This window comes from Nothobranchius furzeri, chromosome 13 (genome assembly GCF_043380555.1).
Source record: "Nothobranchius furzeri strain GRZ-AD chromosome 13, NfurGRZ-RIMD1, whole genome shotgun sequence".
In the NCBI taxonomy this organism is placed as follows: Eukaryota; Metazoa; Chordata; class Actinopteri; order Cyprinodontiformes; family Nothobranchiidae; genus Nothobranchius; species Nothobranchius furzeri.
Window position 1 is genome coordinate 25,184,337 of NC_091753.1, and position 20,066 is coordinate 25,204,402.

The window sequence follows — 20,066 nt, forward strand, 5'->3', positions numbered from 1 at the left end:
AACAAGTCCCACTGCACTGGTAGATTTAGCATGTAGCAGCTTTATTTATGTAGAAATGTTTACATTCTCATAAATTAGTCAAACCTCAGCGTAACCCTCGCTCCTCTCATATTGCACTGCCGTGACTTAAAGGGGGCTGAAGATCATTTAAAAATGAGCCTTCTGAAAAACAAATACAAAATTAATATAATTTAAAGGAACATAGAAATTGACAGATTAAAACAAATTAAAATATTCTTTAATGGTCCACTGATCGGTTGTAAGTTTGCAGAAAAACAGGATTTAAAGAATATCCACTCTGACTTTAGATCAGCTGAGACGAAGATGTAAGATCCAGAATTTATTTGACCTCTTTTTGTACATCTACCAATCAGATCAAAGGTGGCCAAGCACGGGTGTAATGTGCTAATTAGGGTCAGAGACTTGGAGCTCTCCTCGAACTCATTTCTGCAAAAAGGTCATTCCCGTGTGCCTCAGCTGAAGAACAGCCCCGTCTCTCCTGACACTAGGAGAATCAAATCTCGTGAGAAGAGTTCATTTTTGATGCAGACGGGTAGTAAACAGATGTGAAAAGATGGGTGAGACATCCTGGATCACGTTTAAGTTAGTTTGCCTCCTTGGAAACAACCGAACATGCAGACAACTTTAAGCCTTCATCAGGGCGCTGACCACGGCGCGGGCGTTCAGGCTACGCAGGTCGTTGTAGGTCTGCCCTGTTCCCACAAACACGATGGGCTGGCCTGTGATGTAAGTCATGGAGATGGCTGCACCAACCTGTGAGGAAGAGGAGATGACGCTCAAGGTGCTATTGCTTTCTACTTGCAAAATCATGAGCCAGACACAAACATTAGCAGCAAAAACACACCAGACTGCGTTCATAAACATCACCAGTAGTGCGGGGGAAGAACTAAAATATCAAACCTTGTCATCGATGGTGTCGAACTTCGTGAGAACAATTCCGTCGATCAGGCGTGGCTTGTCAGACATGGAGTGGTCTGCCAGCGCCTGATTGAACTTTACCTGAGGACAACAGAATGATGCAGGTGAAATTTGATCAGGACGCGGCTGAAAAGGCCGGTGATGTTTATTTAAAGGAAGGGGAAGGGAGGCACACACACCTGTGTAAACACAAACTAATCAACAGAAAAACAGCTAAAAGGGGGTGATGCTGACCTCTGCTGGACAGTTATCATAAGGAACCCAAAACACTCAAATCTCTATTCACTGCCGTCACCATGACAACAGTCCAACAATCTCAGGGATATTGAATGATAGCCTGGTCTGCCAGACTCAACAAGGTAATGAAACTGTCCTGGATTGAAATGATGGGACCACCGATTTGCTGTTTGTGAGAATCGTGTAATTTCTGGAACTCCGTGAGACATCTGCACCACTTCTCAGGTCATCTGGTTTATTCTTCAACAGCAAACTGCTCCAACTGTCTCAGACTGAAGGGTTCCAGATGTTTCAGCTCCTTCCACAGATATCCAACCAGATTCAGATCAGGACTCATAGAACGTCACTTCAGAATAACTCCATGTGTGGTTCTGAAGCATTCTTAGAGGCTTTAAAGTGTTTTTGGTTGTTATCCTGACCGAGGAGAGGACCCAATACAGCGACTGAGACACTGGCGTCCTCCTCAGTCGTCTTCTCTCTGGCTCAAACAGGGATTGATGGAGTGATCTGACAATGATTAGCCTAGACTTTGGAGTTCTAAGGTCTTTGGTGACCACTCAGTATCCGTGTCTTTAGTTTGCCAACAAGGTTTGGACTGTGTACAGCCAGAGAGATTAACTACAGACCTGTGGGCCTTTAAACCTCTGAATAATACACGCCTGTAACCATAGAAACATCACACTGTTTAGAGAGGATCTTCTAGCCTGTAGCTGCTTGGACACGGTCCTCTAGCCTTCGGTGTTTCATAACCAGTGTGGTACACACCCCGATACCAAAAGGCACGGTGACTTCCTCACAAATGGCCAGTTTTATTTTGCTTTGTTAAATCCCAAATTAAAAGCATACATTTTTAATTTGTAGTAAATTCTATTTATTTATTTATTACTTTTGCCATTTTCGAGGTATTTCACCGACCACTGTGATTTTCTTTCAGTGAGAATGTACCAATGATTTCATCCACAGCCGTATATAAACGATCAACTATCAGCAGTTTGGTTTTTACTGGAAAACAAGACGTTACACTTTTTAATAAACTTCCCGAATGGAAATCTGTAACTACCCATTTGAATTTAGCCACCAACAGAAATGCGTATAACCAAGTCATTTAAGATTATCGGTGATCTTACCAACTGATCGACTGCCTCGTTGCCCACCAAAGCTTCCCCAACAAACAACACTAAATCAGGCATGTTGACTGCAATGAGTTTGGCCAGAGCTGTCATCAGCGGGGCGTTGTCCTGCATACGCCCAGCGGTGTCCACCAGCACCACATCAAAAGCCTGGTTGCGAGCTAATGGAGAGGCAAAACAAAAGAGGGACTTTTACCAACAGCCATGAGAGGAAATCACTGATTCATTATTGGAGATTAATGACTCATTGGTAGATAAACCTAGCCTGACCAGCCAGCCCCATGCTTCCTTATGGGAAGTTCTCTGTGTAGACAGAGGACGAGTCTGGCAGGCCAGGATGAGATAAACCAACAAAAGGGCTAAATATTTTACCATAAGCAATGGCCTCCATAGCAATCCCAGCAGCATCTTTCCCATAGCCCTTCTCGTAGAGCTGGACCACCGGACGTCCTCCGTGCTTCTCCGGGGGGTGCAGCGAGTTCAGGCGGCGTTGGTGAGTACGAAGCTGCTCTACAGCTCCAGCACGAAAGGTGTCACACGCTGCAATCAACACGCTGAAACCGTTTTCTATCAGCCAGTAGGAGATCTGCACCAGGACAGGGAGGAGTTTATGCTCGTGTCCACACTAGCCCTCAGTCACTCACTCAAGTCCTAAACAACTCTAGAAATATAGACTCCAACAAGCTAGAAGTACCATAAAACCATCAAAGTCACCTTTGCCAGGTTGGTAGACTTCCCAACTCCGTTGACACCACAAAATGTGATGACGAAAGGCCGGCGTTGACTCTGGGCCTCCATGACGTCTCTCAAAATGTCCACCCTGCGTTTGGGCTGCAGGATCTGCACCAGAGAGTCCTGCAGGGCCTGCTTTACTGTTGAGGCCACAGCTACACACACACACACACACACACACACACACACACACACACACACACACACACACACACACACACACACACACCATTTGTTAGAGACCATAACTATAATGGATTGACATAAAATGTGATCACAAACTGGATCTGATGACGTCACAACAGACCAGCTTTATTTAACTGAGATCATTGTTGTTGTAAAAGAGTCTAGATCCAAAAGGTCATTCTTAAGTTGTGAGCGGGGTAAATGGGGTACTTACTGGTGAACGTGCCCATGACTTTGCCCTCCAGCTTTTTGGCAACAGAGTCACACAGCTGGGAGGCGATGTCGGCCGCTACATTCTTTGCTGTGGAATCATAAAGACAAACAAAGACCAGTTTGAGTTTAGGGGGAATGTTGTTTTGATATTTGGACTTTTAGACACTATAAACCCTCAATTTTCAACCTGACTTATCTATCACATGAATAAAAACAAGTGCAAACAGCATTGCTATTAAAACAGAGAAGAAGTGCTACAGGAGCCCAGATGTCCAAACAGGAAGTTGGTAAATAAAAAATGTGTTTGGTCAGCTGTTTGGAAATAGAACCATACAGAAAAAGGTTAATGGGTTGTGTGGGGGTCATTACTGATAAAAGGAGGGTGCATGACACCATGCCTGTGTGTTTTACCCTTGTTCTGCCAAAAAACAAACAAACACATGAGCTTAACTTTCAGAAGGGGCAAAATGCGAGTAATTAGAAAGGAATCATTTCTGCTGAGTAAAATGTGTTTTCTGCAATTGTTTGTGGAAGTTTAGAGTTAAAATCAAACTCGAAATAGAATTTTGCTCAACTGCTCAGCCTTGATTAGCAAAGAATGAAATGTTGCAGTCTGCAGAAGTCAAAGAGTGGGTGGAAAAAAAATCTTACCAATGAGGTGGTCTCTCATCTTCTCCAGCACTGGCTCCATGTCATCCCGGGACAGGCTCTTGGAGCCCACCAGTCCCTTCAGCATCCCAAACATCCCCCCAAAACCACCACCCTTTTTAGGGCTTTTGGGGGGGGGGGGGGGGGGGGGGGGGGGGGGCAGAAGAAGAGTTAACAACTGAGATTTGACAATTTATTTTTCAACTATAAAGTAAAAAAAAAGTACCTTATTTTGCTTGTTCCCCTAATGACCACTTCTTCCTCCTCCTCCTCTTCTTCCTCCTCCTCCTCCCCGTTCTCGCTGGAGTCGTAGTCCACAGACAGCAGGTCTCCTTTCATAGAGCTGACCTGCATTTCCTAAAACACATTCAGGAACTTTATTTGCACCCTCTTCATCGTGAGGGAAGCGGACGCTTCTGCTCCTACAGCAAGCTCTTTAGAGGTGGAACATACTGGGTCAAACTGTGCTTCCAGATTCTTTTCTCCATCTCCAGAACCGGCTCCATTCTTGTCGCTGTAGTCCAGGTTCTTGTCACTGCTGCCAGCATTGTCCCACACGCGCTTTTGTTTCTCCTTTGGCTTTTGAGGCTTCGGGGACTTTCTGTAGACAAAACCAGAAAGCAATTAAAAACAAGATCCTCTTTTCTATCTGACTTTAAACCTTTAATTAAGCTGCCATACTTGGGTTTTTCACACGTTCCCATGCGTTTGAGGATAAAATCCTCCCTTTTCTTCAGCATGATTTCCTCAGGAGTCAAGCCCTGGTTGCCGTTAACAACCGTCTTCTGGTCAGCAGCTGTGATCTTGCCTTGATCAGCTTTGATAGGCTCAACTGCAGGAGCTGCAACACATTCGCCACTGAATGAAGCAACGAACCAAACATGCGAACTACAACTCGTAACAAACAGCACTCACCCTCCTTTTTGGTATTTTTACTCTTTTTACCACCTTGCTCCTTGCCCTTGTCTCCACCCTTAGTCTCTATCATTGACTTCACAGTTTTTTGGGACTTCTCGGACTCCTTAAAGGACCTCATGGGGACGGGGCTCCGAGCTTTACTGCTCTCCTCCGCCAGTCTTGTGTTGGTTGATTTTGGTCAGGACAAAGAAAGACTTAGTTTAGTGAAACACATCATTTCAGATGATTTTACATCCGGTTAACACATCCGACTGTCTGCTGGCATAAAATACTGTCTCAGCTGAGGCATCCATCCTTTCCTCACCTGGCAATAGCGATACTTTGTAAAGTTATCTTTCATTTGTCTTCTATGATCACTCAACCCTTTTCTGAACTTTCTCCACTTTAAGACACATAACCACACAAGACTCAAAGAGCCAACAATTCCTCCAGTGTCACATGGTTCTCTTTCTCTCTCGCTCGCCAACTTCCATTCAGACTTTTATCTTTAGAGACAGTTTATCATTTAAAGCCTGACACATGAAATATTTGAAACATTTTTGACTTATAAAGGGGTAGATTTATAAGTCCCCACCAGTGTAAAGAGCTAATCTACACCGATGGTCTGAAGGAGGCTATGAAATCACAGACTGATGATGACCTGGCTTTGTTGCTACTAGACTTGTAAGTCATAATAGTTTTTGTCCAACAGAGTTTTGCTTCATGTTTCCATTTAGTAGCAGTTGCTAATGTTAGCGCTAGCTACAGCAGGCTGCAGCAGAGTTGTTTACAGCAATTACAATTCTGCTTTCAACCAGTAGGAGGGAGAAGCAAGGAATGCTATTTCAGCTGTTAACTTTATTTTTTTCTCTAAGTGTTTTTCTCCCCAGAAGAAGCCACGACGATGTTCTGCTGAGCTGTGGTGGCCTCGTGGAGGGGGCCATTGGCTTGAATACTGCTGCTAACCACTTAAACATTCTCCCTCTCCTGATAATAACATTTTACTTTCTTTGACATTGGATGTGCTACTACTAGTTTACCTGTTTAATTATAGATTCACTAGGATAAATACAATAAAGTTTACCTCTCACCAAATAGAATATTTACTAAGAAATCACAATGTAGCCATAGAAACACTACTTGGGGTGTGTGTGTGTGTGCCTGCTCTGTCTTCTCGATCCCCAGTGAGTCGTGGTGGATGGCTCCTTATACTGAGCCAGGATCCTCTGGAGGTTTCTTCCTGTTAAAACGAAGTTTTTCTCTCCACTGTCGCTAAATGTTTGCTTACTATGAGGATTGCTGTAAAGACACTGACACTAGTCAGTGACTCGATGCAATTTGCTGGGTTCCTTATATAGGAAACATTTTACCGATTGGCTTAATGAACTGACCTGGATTGGAATGTTTACCATGTGAAGTGCCTTAAGACGACTCTAGTCCTGATTTGGCGCTTTATAAATAAACTCGAATTCAATTGAACTTGAATTGAATGTATTGCTGCTTTAAAATCTGCTGTCAGCACTTGTAAAATACCACACCACAAATGTCAGACTGTTTTTCTTTTAGGGGAAAATGAGCAACCTGGAGTAGCATGTGTTGGAGACAATCAGGAACCTGATCAGCGGGATTCTCAAGTATTTTCCACTTTTGAAACATTAACTCTGACCTCAACCGATGTCGTTCCTTTGATTTTGAACATTGCTAGACGTTTCAGCCTACTTTGTTCTGTCAGGCAGGTCATATTAAAGTAGTTTCTTAATCTTACAGGTCTGATGGTAATCAGGTCTAGATGTAGCTGGAAATTTCCTATTACACTAACTGGACCAGGTTAGTTGAAAGGACCCTTTTACACTCAACAGAAGCTGTGTGCAAAGTCAGATTGGTCTTGTTTACTTGAGGAGTTCGCTGAATGCATCTTCAAACGCAAAAGTGCTGTTAAGAAGCTTCAGAGTGCCCTTTTGCTCCAGCTCATTCTTATAGCGATCCCTGAAGTGAAGCTGGACGTCATCTATAAACTTGTCCACGTACGTCAACGTGAGGATCTTCTGAAAACCCACCTGCACACAGCAGCACACCACAAGGCTGAAGTTAGAATGACTTACCATTTGTGGAACAGTGAAATTAATCATAAATACCGGGAGATGGGGAGTTGGCTGGATGCTCATCAGTGACTTACCACAAAAATCAACTCGAACTCATTGTCCAGTTTATATTTGAGACTAAGAGCTTCATGGGTAAATGAATTGTTCCCGCCGCGCTCCTGTAGAAAGACAGAAATGAGCTCAAGATGTGGATGTCTGTATCTACTTAACATTATTTAGAAATCCGCTTTCAAAACGAAACGAGAAACATACGCAAAAAAAAACTTGAAACGTGTTTACTCCACGGCTAAAGCTAGTGCTAACAGTTAGCATTAGCTTAGCATTAGCTCTAAGTGACAGTTTGATGAAGATACAGGAAGGGGGTTGAAAGTGGACCGGTCAGCGTGGGTTACCTGGAGGATCACCGAGCGGATCAACGCGTTAACTGGCCCCGTGAAAGATTCAGTGACTCCGGCTCCCTGAAAACACCACAACACTATCCCCCCCTTGCTGAAGATGGTGAAGAAATCCAGCATCTTGTCACCACGTATCTGGATTTAACGAAAGCACACAGAGATCAACAAGATACACCCGATCAAATCGGTCAAAACAAATCGCTCTGTAACTCTAGTTTAAGTGTTTTCTCTAGTAAACAACAATTCTTACCAGAAAAACACAAGTACGTATGATAAATATCCCCCGAGTACAAACCCAACACCGGTGAAAAACTGTTTTAGACACGTCAGATGATCATTTAGGAAGTGACGCTCTACACCGGAAGACGATAGTCTCTGTCGCAAAACGACGTTGTCCCAATCATACCCCGCATTCATCTGATGATTTATCGAGTTTTGGTTAAGTAGTTTGTATTGTGGAAGAAGTTCTGGATTATTTGACTATGTTGTTAACGCCATTGTTGAAAATTGTAGTAATTTTTAAGTGATGTGTTTTATTTTGAAATAATCTGCAGTTTACTGTAGTAACTGCTTCTCTCCAGCAGAGGGCGGAAATATCTTTAATCCCGAAAGTCAGAGATTCAGTTCTCGTGTTTCCATCCAGTTGACTTAAATAAAACATAAATAAATCCCTTTTAGACAGATTATGTGACCATAAATTAAATCAAACGACAGATTACAAATAATTAAATTAAAATGTTTATTTGGACAAACAGTAAAAAAAGAAAAAAAAAAAGAATTGCATTCTATATTTCCACTAGTTACTTTTGTTGAATTTGTTTTTTAATTTAATTTATTTGAACAATCTATACATTTATTGTGACATTTAAATACATTAGTTCTTTTCCGATTTTAAACAACGTGGGTAGGTACATTTTTAAATAAACCAATATCCGTATCAATTTCTCTGTGTTTAGATGTATTGGTCTTGAAATAATGACTAACAATTTTATTTCTGAAATGTTTGATTACTAAAAAACTCATGCTGCTAAAAGTTATAACTACACATATTTATTTCATATTACCCATTAATAACTTAAATAGTCTCTCAGTCTAAGTTGAATTACTGAAATAAATGGACTTATTACAATGTTTCCTGATTTTTCCAGAGTTACCTGTGTGTTGGAGAAAACCTGCACAGCATTTAACTCTGAATAGCAAAATATATTTTCTGGCAAGAATTGGCTACCTGTATGCTGCAAGCTTATAATTTTAAAGCCATGATGGGATGTAACTGTTCTGCAGTGACAATACATGTAAAACCTAAGTACATGAAAATAGATTGTTTTATTTCCAGTTTTATCAGTTTCATCACACACAGAAATAAAGATTCAAATAAAGACAGTCTCACTCCAAGGCTTTGACGAGTTGGCAGTTCCATGAACTCTGATACCCCTAAAAACATCCAAAGTAATTACTTTCCTTCTGAAGTTACATCATTAGACAATAGCATTTTTGTAAATCTTATTAACACACCTGTTCTGTGAAAGCCAAAGTGTTTTTTTTAGAAACCCTATTGAACAAACAGTATTATGAAAACCAAGGAACTGACCAGACAGGTCAGGTATAAAGATTAAAAGTTAAAAATCCCAGGGAGCTTCGTTAAATTGACCATTAAAAATGAAAAAAATGTTAAATCAACCAAGACAATGCTGTCTGTAGAGTTAAGAGTTGAGTTTTATTCAGGCATAACAACACACATATGACAAAGGAAGAGAGAAAACACACACACACACACACACACACACACACACACACACACACATATATATATATATATATATATATATATATATATATATATAATAACAATAATAATAATAATCATAAACACAATTTCAACTTCCTCTTGTAAATAAAAACTTTTTACATATGATTGAAATGGTATAGGCTGAAGTTAAACTTATTTAAGCCTACCCATTAACTCATTACAAAACAGTTTACACGCTCATGAAAAGCAACATATTATGACAAAACAGCCGTTACATACATCTTCTTAGAATCAACAAAACAATAAACCTGGATGTATGAACGGATGTCAAACATTAATTTGTCTGTACACAGTATTTTCCAACAGAGTTTTTTCCCCAAAGCACTTTTTGAATATTTTCAACGAGCAAGATTTTTTAATCTGTCATTAAGACTATTCCGTAAAATCACTCCCCTTACTGAAACACATCTTGTTTTTTGGTTCTCCTCCTCTTTATTCTGAAAATCTTAGTTCCTCTTAATCACACACACACACACACACACACACACACACACACACACACACACACACACACACACACACACACACACACACATACACACACACACACACACACACACTGTATCTCAACAAAAGTTGAACATTTTGGTATAAATGCAAAGCTCTATGTGTGGCGGAAAAGTTAAACCTCTCCTCACCCTGAACACACCATTCCAACTGTCGAACATGGTGGTGGCGGCATCATGATGTGGGGATGCTTTTCTTCAGCAGAGACAGGGAAGCTGGTCAGAGTTGATGGGAATATGAACGGAGGTAAATGCTAAGCAATAATGGAAGAAAATCCTGGTGGAGGGTTGGGGTTAGACTACAATGGAACGGTTCAAATAAAATAATATTCATGTGTTGGAATGGCCCTGTCAAAGTTTTGAGCATCTGTGGTAATACTTGAAAATTACAGTTCACAGAAACTTTCCATCCAGTCTGGGGGTGCTTGAGGTATTTTGCAACAAAGAATGGGCAAAGATTTCCATCTTTTGATGTCTAATGGGCTGGACACATGAGAGGCGACGCCACCTCTTCATTCATTTTCAATGAGATATGAGCAGCAAAGCGAAAATTGCAGGTCTTTCTCCTGCTAAGCAACAAAACGTGCATGTGAAATTTTGCACTCATGTATGTGTCGTGTACAGGCGAGCCAGCGACACAATTGCAGAAAGTTGAGAAAATTTAAACTTTTCATCGCTGTCACATAGACCAATCTGCGGCGGTCTCATTGACCAACTATTGAGCGGACAGGATGCTTCTCAGTACATCTCTGGGCAAATATGGAGGATGAAAGACAGCAGGTTTTGGTGTCTTATTTCCTGATATTGGACATCTTTCTTCTGACTGGATAACAGCAGCACGACTCTACCACTGACTTGCAACATGGATATTTTACCTCCACAAACAACACAAGCCTGGAGCAGCTACTGCTGTGTGATGATGTTGCTAATGCTAATGGTTAGCTTCTACTAGCCGAGATGTTCTCTGCTGTTTCCCGGACGTTAAACCAACAACAGCCTTCCCCATCGTGAGTCAAGATGGATGAGTCCATGGGTGCTAATTCACAGGGTGACGTAGATCTGTCAGGCTTTTTAAATCCTTTATTTCCTATCAGACATATGTGTAGGAGACTATTTTCATGTTCAGCCTTCAAGAAAAACTCAGAACAACTGATAATAATCAGTAAAAACATAAAATAATAGATTCATCAGTCAACTGCACCTTTAATGTTCCTGATATTGTTAACAATTAAGTGTCCTTAAGGTTAGGAAAAGTGGCTGAGGGGAGGTGTCTGCTTAGTGATGCATTTATTAACATTAATATTGAGCAGTTGTTAATACTTTATTTCATAGTTTATCAATGCTTAATATTACGCTAAGACCTTTGTTGGTTTTTATGTCAAAACACAAACAGGAAGTGTTTCCGCTGCTCCACTTCACCTGGAAATAATTCATAAAATCGAGTAAAATTCATGTAACTGTTTAACCTAAAAGAAGTCATAGTTTAAACATGAAAGAGACATTGGTGGAGGCTTTAATTCTTGCCAGGGATGCCCCAAAGTGCCTTACACACTCACACACTGATGGTGATACGATGTAGCCACAGCTGCCCTGGGGCGCGCTGACAGAGGCATGGTTGCCGAGCACGGGTGCCACTGGTCCGATCAGCACCAGCCCAAGGACACAACAGCAGAATTCTCTGTCTGGAGCCGGGATCGAACCTGCAACCTTCTGATTACTGGACAACCCTGCTCAACCTGTTGAGCTTCTGCTGCCCCTGTCCTGTGTGTCCCCAGTCCCTTCCATGTCTCTCCCCTTTAACCCTGTCTCCTTGGTGTTCTCCTATCTCCTCAGCATTTATTTTAGTTGCCCCGCTGTCCTCCAGTGCAGTTTAGTTTCTATTTGGTATTTGGTTTAGTCCTCGCGTGCCAATGACCTCTGGCCCCCGTGTTTCTTTTGCTTGCTTCTTCTTATATTTAGTTCACCTTTCAGCTTAGCTTTTGTCCATGTCCCTGTTGGGAGTAATGGCGTTTAAGTGTAACAGCGTTTTTTTTAACAGAGTCATCTAATGAATTACAATGCTGTTACCGTTTCTGTACTCCAAAAAACCTAAGGTGGCCTTTTTAACATTTATTAGACAGACTGGATCTGTAATCTAGATATCTCTATGTTTCCTGGTAGAAATGAACGTTCTAGATATCCATTAGAACATTTTTACAGAGCGAACATGTCAGACGTCTGAAAGGTTCATTCTAGACGGTAAAAATCCTTCAGTTACGAAACTTTGATGTTATGTATTTTATAAAATGTAACTGCGTTATTGAACATGAAAGTAACATCATTGCAGCTAACCACTAAAATCATTCTCCCTCTCCTGATAATAACTTTTGCTTTCCTTGACGTTGGATATGCTACTGCTAGTTTATCTGTTTAATTATAGATCCACTAGGATAAATACAATAAAGTTGATCTCTCACCAAATAGAATATTTACTAAGAAATCACAACGTAACCATAGACACATTACTTTGTCTTGTGTGTGTGTGTGTGTGTGTGTGTGTGTGTGTGTGTGTGTGTGTGTGTGTGTGTGTGTGTGTGTGTGTGTGTGTGTGTGTGTGTGTGTGTGTGTGTGTGTGTGTGTGTGTGTGTGTGTGTGTGTGTGTGTGTGTGTGTGTGTGTGTGTGTGTCTGCTTTGTCTTCTCAATCCCCAGTGAGTCGTGGAGGATGGCTGCTTATACTGAGCCAGGATTCTCTGGAGGTTTCTTCCTGTTAAAAGGGAGTTTTCCTCTCCACTGTCGCTGCATGCTTGCTTAGTATGAGGATTGCTGTATAGTCACTTGATGCAATTTGCTGGGTTCCTTATATAGGAAACATTATTTCTGATTGGCTTAATGAACTGACCTGAATTGGAATGTTTATTATGTGAAGTGCCTTGAGACGACTCTTGTCGTGATTTGGCGCTATATAAATAAACTTAAATTGAAAAATAGAATTGAAAGTTACTTTGCTACGTGACTAGTTACTGTTGCAATGTGATAACTGAGTCGCATACTCAATTACTTTTTGGATAAAGTTATTTGTAACTGTAACTAATGACTTTTAACATAACACTGGTCCTCGTACCTCTTTAGTCATCCTGTTCCTCATGTTGACTTCAGCCTTATTATTCTTTTGGTCTTCAGTTAGTTTAGTTAGACTCATTCATCCTCGTCTGCTTTCCTGTTTTGGTTTTTTCCAGTGTTGGTATTTGCTTCTTGTCTTCTGTTTATTAGTTCAGCCCATTTATTTATTACACTCCTGTTTCCTGTTTATTCTTTTCTAGCGATTTATTTTCTGTTTGCTATGTTCAGTTAGTCCACAGTTCTGTTTCCCCCTGCAGCTTTTGAGTTTCTTCCCAGTGTCCTGTTAAACATTTACACCTGCAACTAATCAGTACCCACCATACCTGTACGCTCTTCACTGCCCAGTCTGCTCAGTTCTTCACTCGCTGTTGGTTCCTTGTTCTCCTGATCTGATCTGGATTAAAGAATTTAAAACCATCGTACCTGGCTGCTTATGGGATTTCTGCATTTGGGTCCAACAACAACTCCATTTTATGACATTGCCCCCTTCCAGAAGATACCGTGGACCTGCCCCTGGGTCTAGGATGACTCGTTCCCTTTTTCCTCTCTTGTCTGGGCTGGCGGTAGCTGATGCCGTGGTGCGCCTCCCAGCAGTGATGCACCTTTTGCTTGCCTGGAGAAGAAGCTCGTGTATAAAATGAGGCCCCTCATGGAGTGTGCTCTGCGTATCAGGAGCAGCAGTGCTGGGGGCGCCTGTGGGTGCTTACTTGAAAACAAACAGATTATTTTTCAGAAATCTCAGATTTTGACTGACCAGAAAACCAAATATGCATTGTACCCTGGAAAAAAACACCTGGTATGCTGAAAGGTAAAAGTACCGGTGCTTACCGCCCCACTTAAAGCCCTGTATGGCCAGTTAAAATACCAGGATGTACACCTAATTCTGTTCCTGCAAAGGAAATGACTGGACACAAACTTTATACCTGTTTCGATTTATGAATTATCCCTCAGAATATTTTATGATTAAAGCAACAGATTTACTAATGTTTAACAGTCCCTTGATAATCATACATTTCAAAATAAAACAACTCTTACACGGTGAAATTAAGGGTTGTGAAAAGGCTCTTTTAATCCCACGGGTACTTTCTGACTGACCTGGCATTTATTTGCAGTATTTTATAAATTGTGTGTACAATTCAAATTCTTTGTCTGACTTTTTACTTTCAAAGTAGTAATAATTTTTAATGTTTTTTTCATTTGATCAGATAAGATTTAGTAATGACAACATTTCACTCATAAATGCGGGAACATTATGCCCGTGAAGTGTCCAGCTGTTTTCAGAACAAGTATCAACCTGAAAACTAGATGTTTTCTTTTTCTTTTCCTTTTTTAACCAAAGGGTTAACTTTTTGCTCAATCAAGTATCAAGTCTGAGGGACTTTGCATTTGAAATTTGAGTGAACATTTCTGGGCGTCTCTTCCAGCAAACAGCAACTTCCTCTTATTTTTAAGTAATGTCAATTACTTTGTGTTTGCTTCTTTGTGTGCAGCTCCCATCTCAGAGTGGGGGCAGATGGACTCTTCCTAAAGGACCACTGGGCGGTTATTTATTAGCTGGAAGAACTCTGGAATGCAGCTGAACTAGAATGTTGGTATTGACATGTATGGTGAGTCTCAGAAATGTATTCTTACTATTATTTAGTCCTTTTCATGTTAAAATGCACATGTTTGAACTCTTTGCCAAGTTGTTTGTCTAATATAAAAACCCTTATGGACTGGATGTTATTTGCACTTAAACACAAACTGCCTAGTACCTGCTGGATTCCTGGCTAAGAACCAGAAGAAAGAGTGATGAATAGAAATATTGCTGCACGCAACAGGGAACTTGATCTGAAACCAAACCAGTCTCTGCCGGAAAGCCAAAAGTCAGTTTTTCTGTGGTGACTTTGTGTGAAATTGCAGTTAGCCATAGTGGTTTTTCTCTTGTGTGACCTGGCCCAAAGTTCAAATCTACCCTGAATGTTAGGTTTATTTAAACAAGCCGATTCACAACAAAAGTCCAATTTGAATCAGAACAAGTCTAGATTTAAACCCCTTTATCTTTTACAATCAGTTCAGTCGAGTAGTAATACAATCAAACTTTATTCCAGACAAATATTTTGTCCGTATCATTAGACGCCTAAAATAAACCAAGACATAGATGCAAAGATGATGAATTTTTAAAACCAATAAAAATGCATTCCTGTCTCAATCAGGAAGTTGTTCCAGTAAAGACCTGAGGAATAATTTTTGTCGCTGCATGTTAAAGCTGACAGGGCATCAACTACAATATTTGACGTACTGAAACAGCAGATGAGTTTATACATGTAGGTCTTCGGTAGTGCATGAAAGGACCACACGGCAAACATCTGACTTGCAGAAGTGCACCGTGGGAACACCAGGAGGATTCTAGATGCATCCCGATGAGCCACTTGTAGTTTCAGCCTTTACTATTATTGCACCACAAGTGGGCGCGTTATAAAAGGGAGTGTAATCAGACAGACTCAGGAGGCTAACAAGTTTAAACAATTACTATAAAGGATCAAATGTTTACTTCGCCACAACCCCTCACCACAGGGAGACAGAAGAAGGAAAAACAGAATGAAATTTCCAAGAGAACCAGAACAAGGAGGCTCTATTGACCCTGGGTCAGCAAATTCTGGGAGTTGGACAATTTCTTTCAAAAGACAAAATCATTCAGAAGTTCACCAGAATCGTGGAGTTGGATCTTGGACAAACTTTGGCTTGCTCATCAAAATACGTCTCCGAAGTGGACAGCATAAAGCCTCCTGCAAAATGTTTTAATTCAGTCAAACAAGCACACCCCCACAGGACACTGTTCATTTTTATTCTCTACATTTACTGTTCCGTTTGTGCAGGATTTGACTTCTTGATTTCTTGTCTAATTTTAGAACATTTGAGATACCAGTTTCCCTACAAGATGTATATCACACACCGCAACGCTCAGTTTCTCATAAACAAGATGGCGTCTGAAGCCAAGTTTGCTGCAGCTCTTTCGTCTGTTCTAAATGACTTGGATGTGTCTTTAAAACCAGAACAAGCAGAAGTGCTAAAAGCTTTTCTTCTAAAGAAAGATGTTTGCGCTATCACCAGACGCCACTTTTGACTACAGCAAAAAAAAAAAAAAAAAAAAACACGTGGCATTTCCGCCTTTTTAGTGATTGGTTATTTTTGAGCTGGCTCCCGCCCCTCTCTGGGGGCAAGTTGAGCTTTGTGGTAAACTTGTCACGCTGCGAGTTGGGGGGAGGTTAGGACCCAAGATGCAGACCCAGGATGACACAAGGCAGGAGTAGTGAAAACGTAAAAATCCTTTATTTAGGGGTAAATCCAAAGGGCTGGAAGCCAAAAACCAAACATCCAAGAATTAAAACCTGGGAATATCCTAAAACACAAGAGACATGGAGAAATTCCAAACACCTAGAGAAGGGGCGAGACAACGCTGACACAAACAGTCGACCAACAACTACATTGAGACGCAGACAGGGTTATATACACAAGGGCTGGGTGATCAGGAAATTGTGCACAGGTGAGACCAATAAACAGAGGAGGAGCACAACGGAGCAGGGGAGGAAACCAGACCTAAAAATGGGGAAGGGAGCAAAATGAACTAGAGGGAGAAAACAGACTAGAGAAAACACTTAACAGAAGACTAATGATAAAAGGTGTCCAAAGAAAAACGTTAGGGAAACTAGAGAGCCTGGAGGGGGTTGGGGACACACAGGGATGCTGAAACCTGGGGGGAGCACCTAAGGGGAAAAAAACCTGGAGTGGGCTGGAGAACACAAGGAGACACGTGAGGAACACAAGGAGACACATGAGAGAGGGATGGAGAACACACGGAGACACATGAGAGAGGGATGGAGAACACAAGGAGACACACGAGGCAGACCATGACAAAGCTAGCCATCAATGTGGCAAAAATGACAGATGAGGATTTCAGAATCTGAGCGTAAATCACATTTCCCTTCATCAGTGAAGGCAAAGTAGGAACTGGTGAAACATTTAAATATTTGAACTTGCACATGATCGCCAACACAGTCAGTGTAGTTAAAGGGTTCAGATACGGTTCTGATTTACAAAGAGATTCACCATCAGGCCTTCTGGCAGTGGACTGACCAGCATCAAAGCCTGGACAACAAGACTAAGGAACAGCTCCTTTCTTGAAGCTATGACTCATTAACTATCATATGAAAGTAACAGAATGGTATTTTATTTATTTGGACTGGCTTAAGTAACATTTAGTCTATTTCTGTCTCTGACGAAACACATTCTCACACCCTAAGCGTCGGAAACAAACGCTTGGTCAGCCACCCTCCACGTCAGACCCGAGACGCCAAAAGTGCCCTTTTTCGTTACTTATGTGCGAAAAGGGGTTTTCCCCTTTTGTAACTGCAGATCCCAATGCAGCGTAAAACTGACGTGATTAGATATCCGCTGATGCGACACAGAACCAGCTCATTTAACCGCACCTAAACCTTAACGTTTCACTATTTATAACCTTCCCCTCTCCCTCATCCTAACCTTAACCCTCTTGCTACCTAAACGTTACTCTCACTGTGATCAAGCGTCTGTTTCCCCTGCATTCTGACTCTGACAGTCAGAGTCTGACTGTCAATTTTCGTATTTGCCGCCCAAGGGGAACGTTAGAACATACCATCTGGCGAGGGGGAGGTTACACATACCCACCTCCACCGTGGTAGTTGAAACCTCCCCCTCGCTTTGGCTCGGTCCAAACTCGACCAACTCGCCATCACGAGGCGGCTCCCACCGTTCTCTTCATAGAGCCGGCTTTTAGAGCGATCGACACATCACTAACGTGTTCGCTAGCAAGATGGTTAAGGTTAGGATAGGCGTGAGGGGAAGGTTTAATAAGAGGATAAGGTTAAGGTGAGGTACAATGAGCTTGTTTGGTGTCCTGGCTGCGGACATCCCATCACGTCAGTGTAACGCTGCATTGGGATCTGCAGTCAAATAAGGGAAAACCCCTTTTCGCACATAAGTAACGAAAAAGGGCACTTTTGGCATCAGGGGTCTGACGTGGAGGGTGGCTGACCAAGCGTTTGTTTTAGACGCGCTGGGAGTGAGAACGTGTTGCAACCTCTGACACATTGCTGAATATGAATGAATCTGAAAATTTGTTGTCTTGTTTTGTTGTGTTTTTTTCAGGTTGGTTGCAAAAACACATAAAATCTAGAACAACTTCATCAACACAATGTGGAAAAGGCAACATAAGAGAAAACTCAGCAATGCCTATCAGTATTCTATCAACATCATCTTCATCGTCCTCGCTGTTACCGTTGACCCCTTCTGAACCCCGCCAGTTAAGGAATGCGCTTAATTCAGAGCTGAGATGGAGGCAGAAATATGACGTGTTTGTGTGCCACAGCTCTGCTCAAACGGACATCGAAGAGGCGATACGCCTGGTACTTTTCCTCGAGGCGGTGCCCCGCAGCCTCCGGTGCTTTTTGTGGCACAGGGACACCTGTCCAGGAGGCGCCATTTCCACAGAATTCTGTCAGGCGATGCAGGACAGCCACATCCGGGCGTTGCTCATCACTCCCAGTTTTGTGCAGGATGATTGGTGCAATTATGTGATGCATCAGGCTCTAGCAGAGGGACCCATGTCCAACAGGATGATTCCTTTGCTTCAGAATCTGCCTCACGCTGAGTACCCACAGGAAATGAGGTTCTACTACTACATTGACCTGAGCAAGAACCCAGACCATGGTTTCAGTCTGGTCTACAGGACAGTCTACAGGTGTAAGTCACTGATTCAACCATCTTTATATTAAACCTCCTGCAAGGTGCTGGAATAATGTAACGCTTTTAGGAAACTGTTTTTAATGACTTGATTTGTTTTCTTCTTTAGACTTAGAAAACCTGACTCATAATGAAACGAAGTCCGGGTGCGACTTGAGTGACTCGGTCTGTGGAGGTGACGCGCATAAGAGGGTGAAGTGACACCACTGCCCAACTTTGGCAGGACGACAGAGAAAAAAGAAGCATCAGAGGTTTTTGCTGTGATTAAAACCTGTTCAGGGTGGATTGAAAAACCACTGCTGCTGTTGACGTAAACTCACACTTATGTCAATTTAATTTCACTTTGACTTTGTTGAGTATACGTGTTGCGGATGTTCTCACATAGAACAGGAAACCTTTCCCTTTGTGCATCAAGGAGGGTTATTTCCTGCATCAAGTCAAAAGAAATGTGCAAACCAGAACTGGAAACTCCCACAAACAAAGATCCCTTGCAGTTAAGTTTTGTTTCTCAAAAAAGGCTTTGAATGATCATCAATGAATCCTGATTTTATTGACATCTTTGTATGAGATTTATTGAGAAGCACTTTGATACATTTAGCTAAAATGCTCTAAGCTGGGTAAGCCATCATGCATGTGTAAATATATTGTCTTGCTTTGACCCACATACAGACTCAGTCGTGGAGCAGAATCGACAGGTTTCCTTCAAACTGTCTCTGTACGTGATTGGACATTGCTAGGACCAATTAGAGCAACAAATTGCATGAGGTATTCATCGCTATGGCAACAGTCAAAAGCAGTCTGCCATACACTGTCGAAGAAGAAGAAGAAGAAGAAGAAGAAGAAGAAGAAGAAGAAGAAGAAGAAGAAGAAGAAGAAGAAGAAGAAGAAGAAGAAGAAGAAGAAGCAAATGCATCGTTATTTGAAATCTGCTAATGTTTCCAAGCCCAAGTCTAATAAATCTTCCAAAGTTATGCTGAACGTGTGCTGTTCCTGACCTGGCACCATCTTTGTAGTTTTTCTCCGTTGCTGCTCCTTTGTTAAGCCCGCCCAACGTTTCTCTACAAACACAGAGCACTGTGATTGGGCCAACCTAAAATTGTTTGGGCCAATGATAGACCTGCTGAGGCTACAATGGAGTGTGGCTAGACAGACCTGCTACGGTTTGTCTAGATTTCTAGGCTAGGCTAGGCTCACGCACAATAAAATAACCATTCATGCATTAATACCTAAGGACTGTGTAGTCTCCAGTTAAACTAACCGACAGGATTTTGACCTGTGGATGGAAACCAGAGAAAACATGTGCTGAATACATCAAAATAACACGTTCTTTCTTCTATCAAGATAATTTTATCATCATTAAATGGCACAAGTGAGTCTGCATTCTGTCCCTCTAATGCCAAATATCAGGTTT

General features: G+C 41.7%; 2 protein-coding genes across 2 annotated transcripts; one reads left to right on the forward strand and one right to left on the reverse strand.

Moving 5' to 3' along the window:
• Nucleotides 1–20: 20 nt before the first annotated feature.
• srpra (SRP receptor subunit alpha) lies at nt 21–7,859 on the reverse strand. Its single transcript, XM_054742860.2, has 15 exons — nt 7,730–7,859; nt 7,477–7,614; nt 7,159–7,242; nt 6,876–7,039; nt 5,001–5,161; nt 4,767–4,926; nt 4,539–4,686; nt 4,312–4,442; nt 4,089–4,210; nt 3,439–3,525; nt 3,021–3,193; nt 2,679–2,892; nt 2,304–2,467; nt 922–1,020; nt 21–774 (listed from the first exon to the last, which is right to left on the reverse strand). Exons 2-15 carry the CDS (start codon nt 7,597–7,599, stop codon nt 646–648), a joined length of 1,959 nt encoding a protein of 652 aa, XP_054598835.2. The 5' UTR covers nt 7,600–7,614; nt 7,730–7,859; the 3' UTR covers nt 21–645.
• A 6,514-nt stretch (nt 7,860–14,373) lies between these two features.
• Nucleotides 14,374–19,058, forward strand: tirap (toll-interleukin 1 receptor (TIR) domain containing adaptor protein). Its single transcript, XM_015952023.3, has 3 exons — nt 14,374–14,502; nt 18,062–18,655; nt 18,765–19,058. The coding sequence occupies exons 1-3, from the start codon at nt 14,496–14,498 to the stop codon at nt 18,854–18,856; spliced, it is 693 nt and encodes a 230-aa protein (XP_015807509.3). The 5' UTR covers nt 14,374–14,495; the 3' UTR covers nt 18,857–19,058.
• Nucleotides 19,059–20,066: the final 1,008 nt, after the last annotated feature.

Excerpts from the sequence above, each read along its gene's own strand:
- srpra (XM_054742860.2), bottom strand. The coding sequence starts at position 7,599 with ATGCTGGATTTCTTCACCATCTTCAGCAAGGGGGGGATAGTGTTGTGG. Across the intron at positions 4,687-4,766 it reads GGAACGTGTGAAAAACCCAA|AAAGTCCCCGAAGCCTCAAA; the intron begins GTATGGCAGCTT and ends TTTTGTCTACAG. Across the intron at positions 1,021-2,303 it reads ACGAGGCAGTCGATCAGTTG|GTAAAGTTCAATCAGGCGCT; the intron begins GTAAGATCACCG and ends TGTTGTCCTCAG.
- tirap (XM_015952023.3), top strand. Across the intron at positions 18,656-18,764 it reads CTACAGGACAGTCTACAGGT|ACTTAGAAAACCTGACTCAT; the intron begins GTAAGTCACTGA and ends TTTCTTCTTTAG.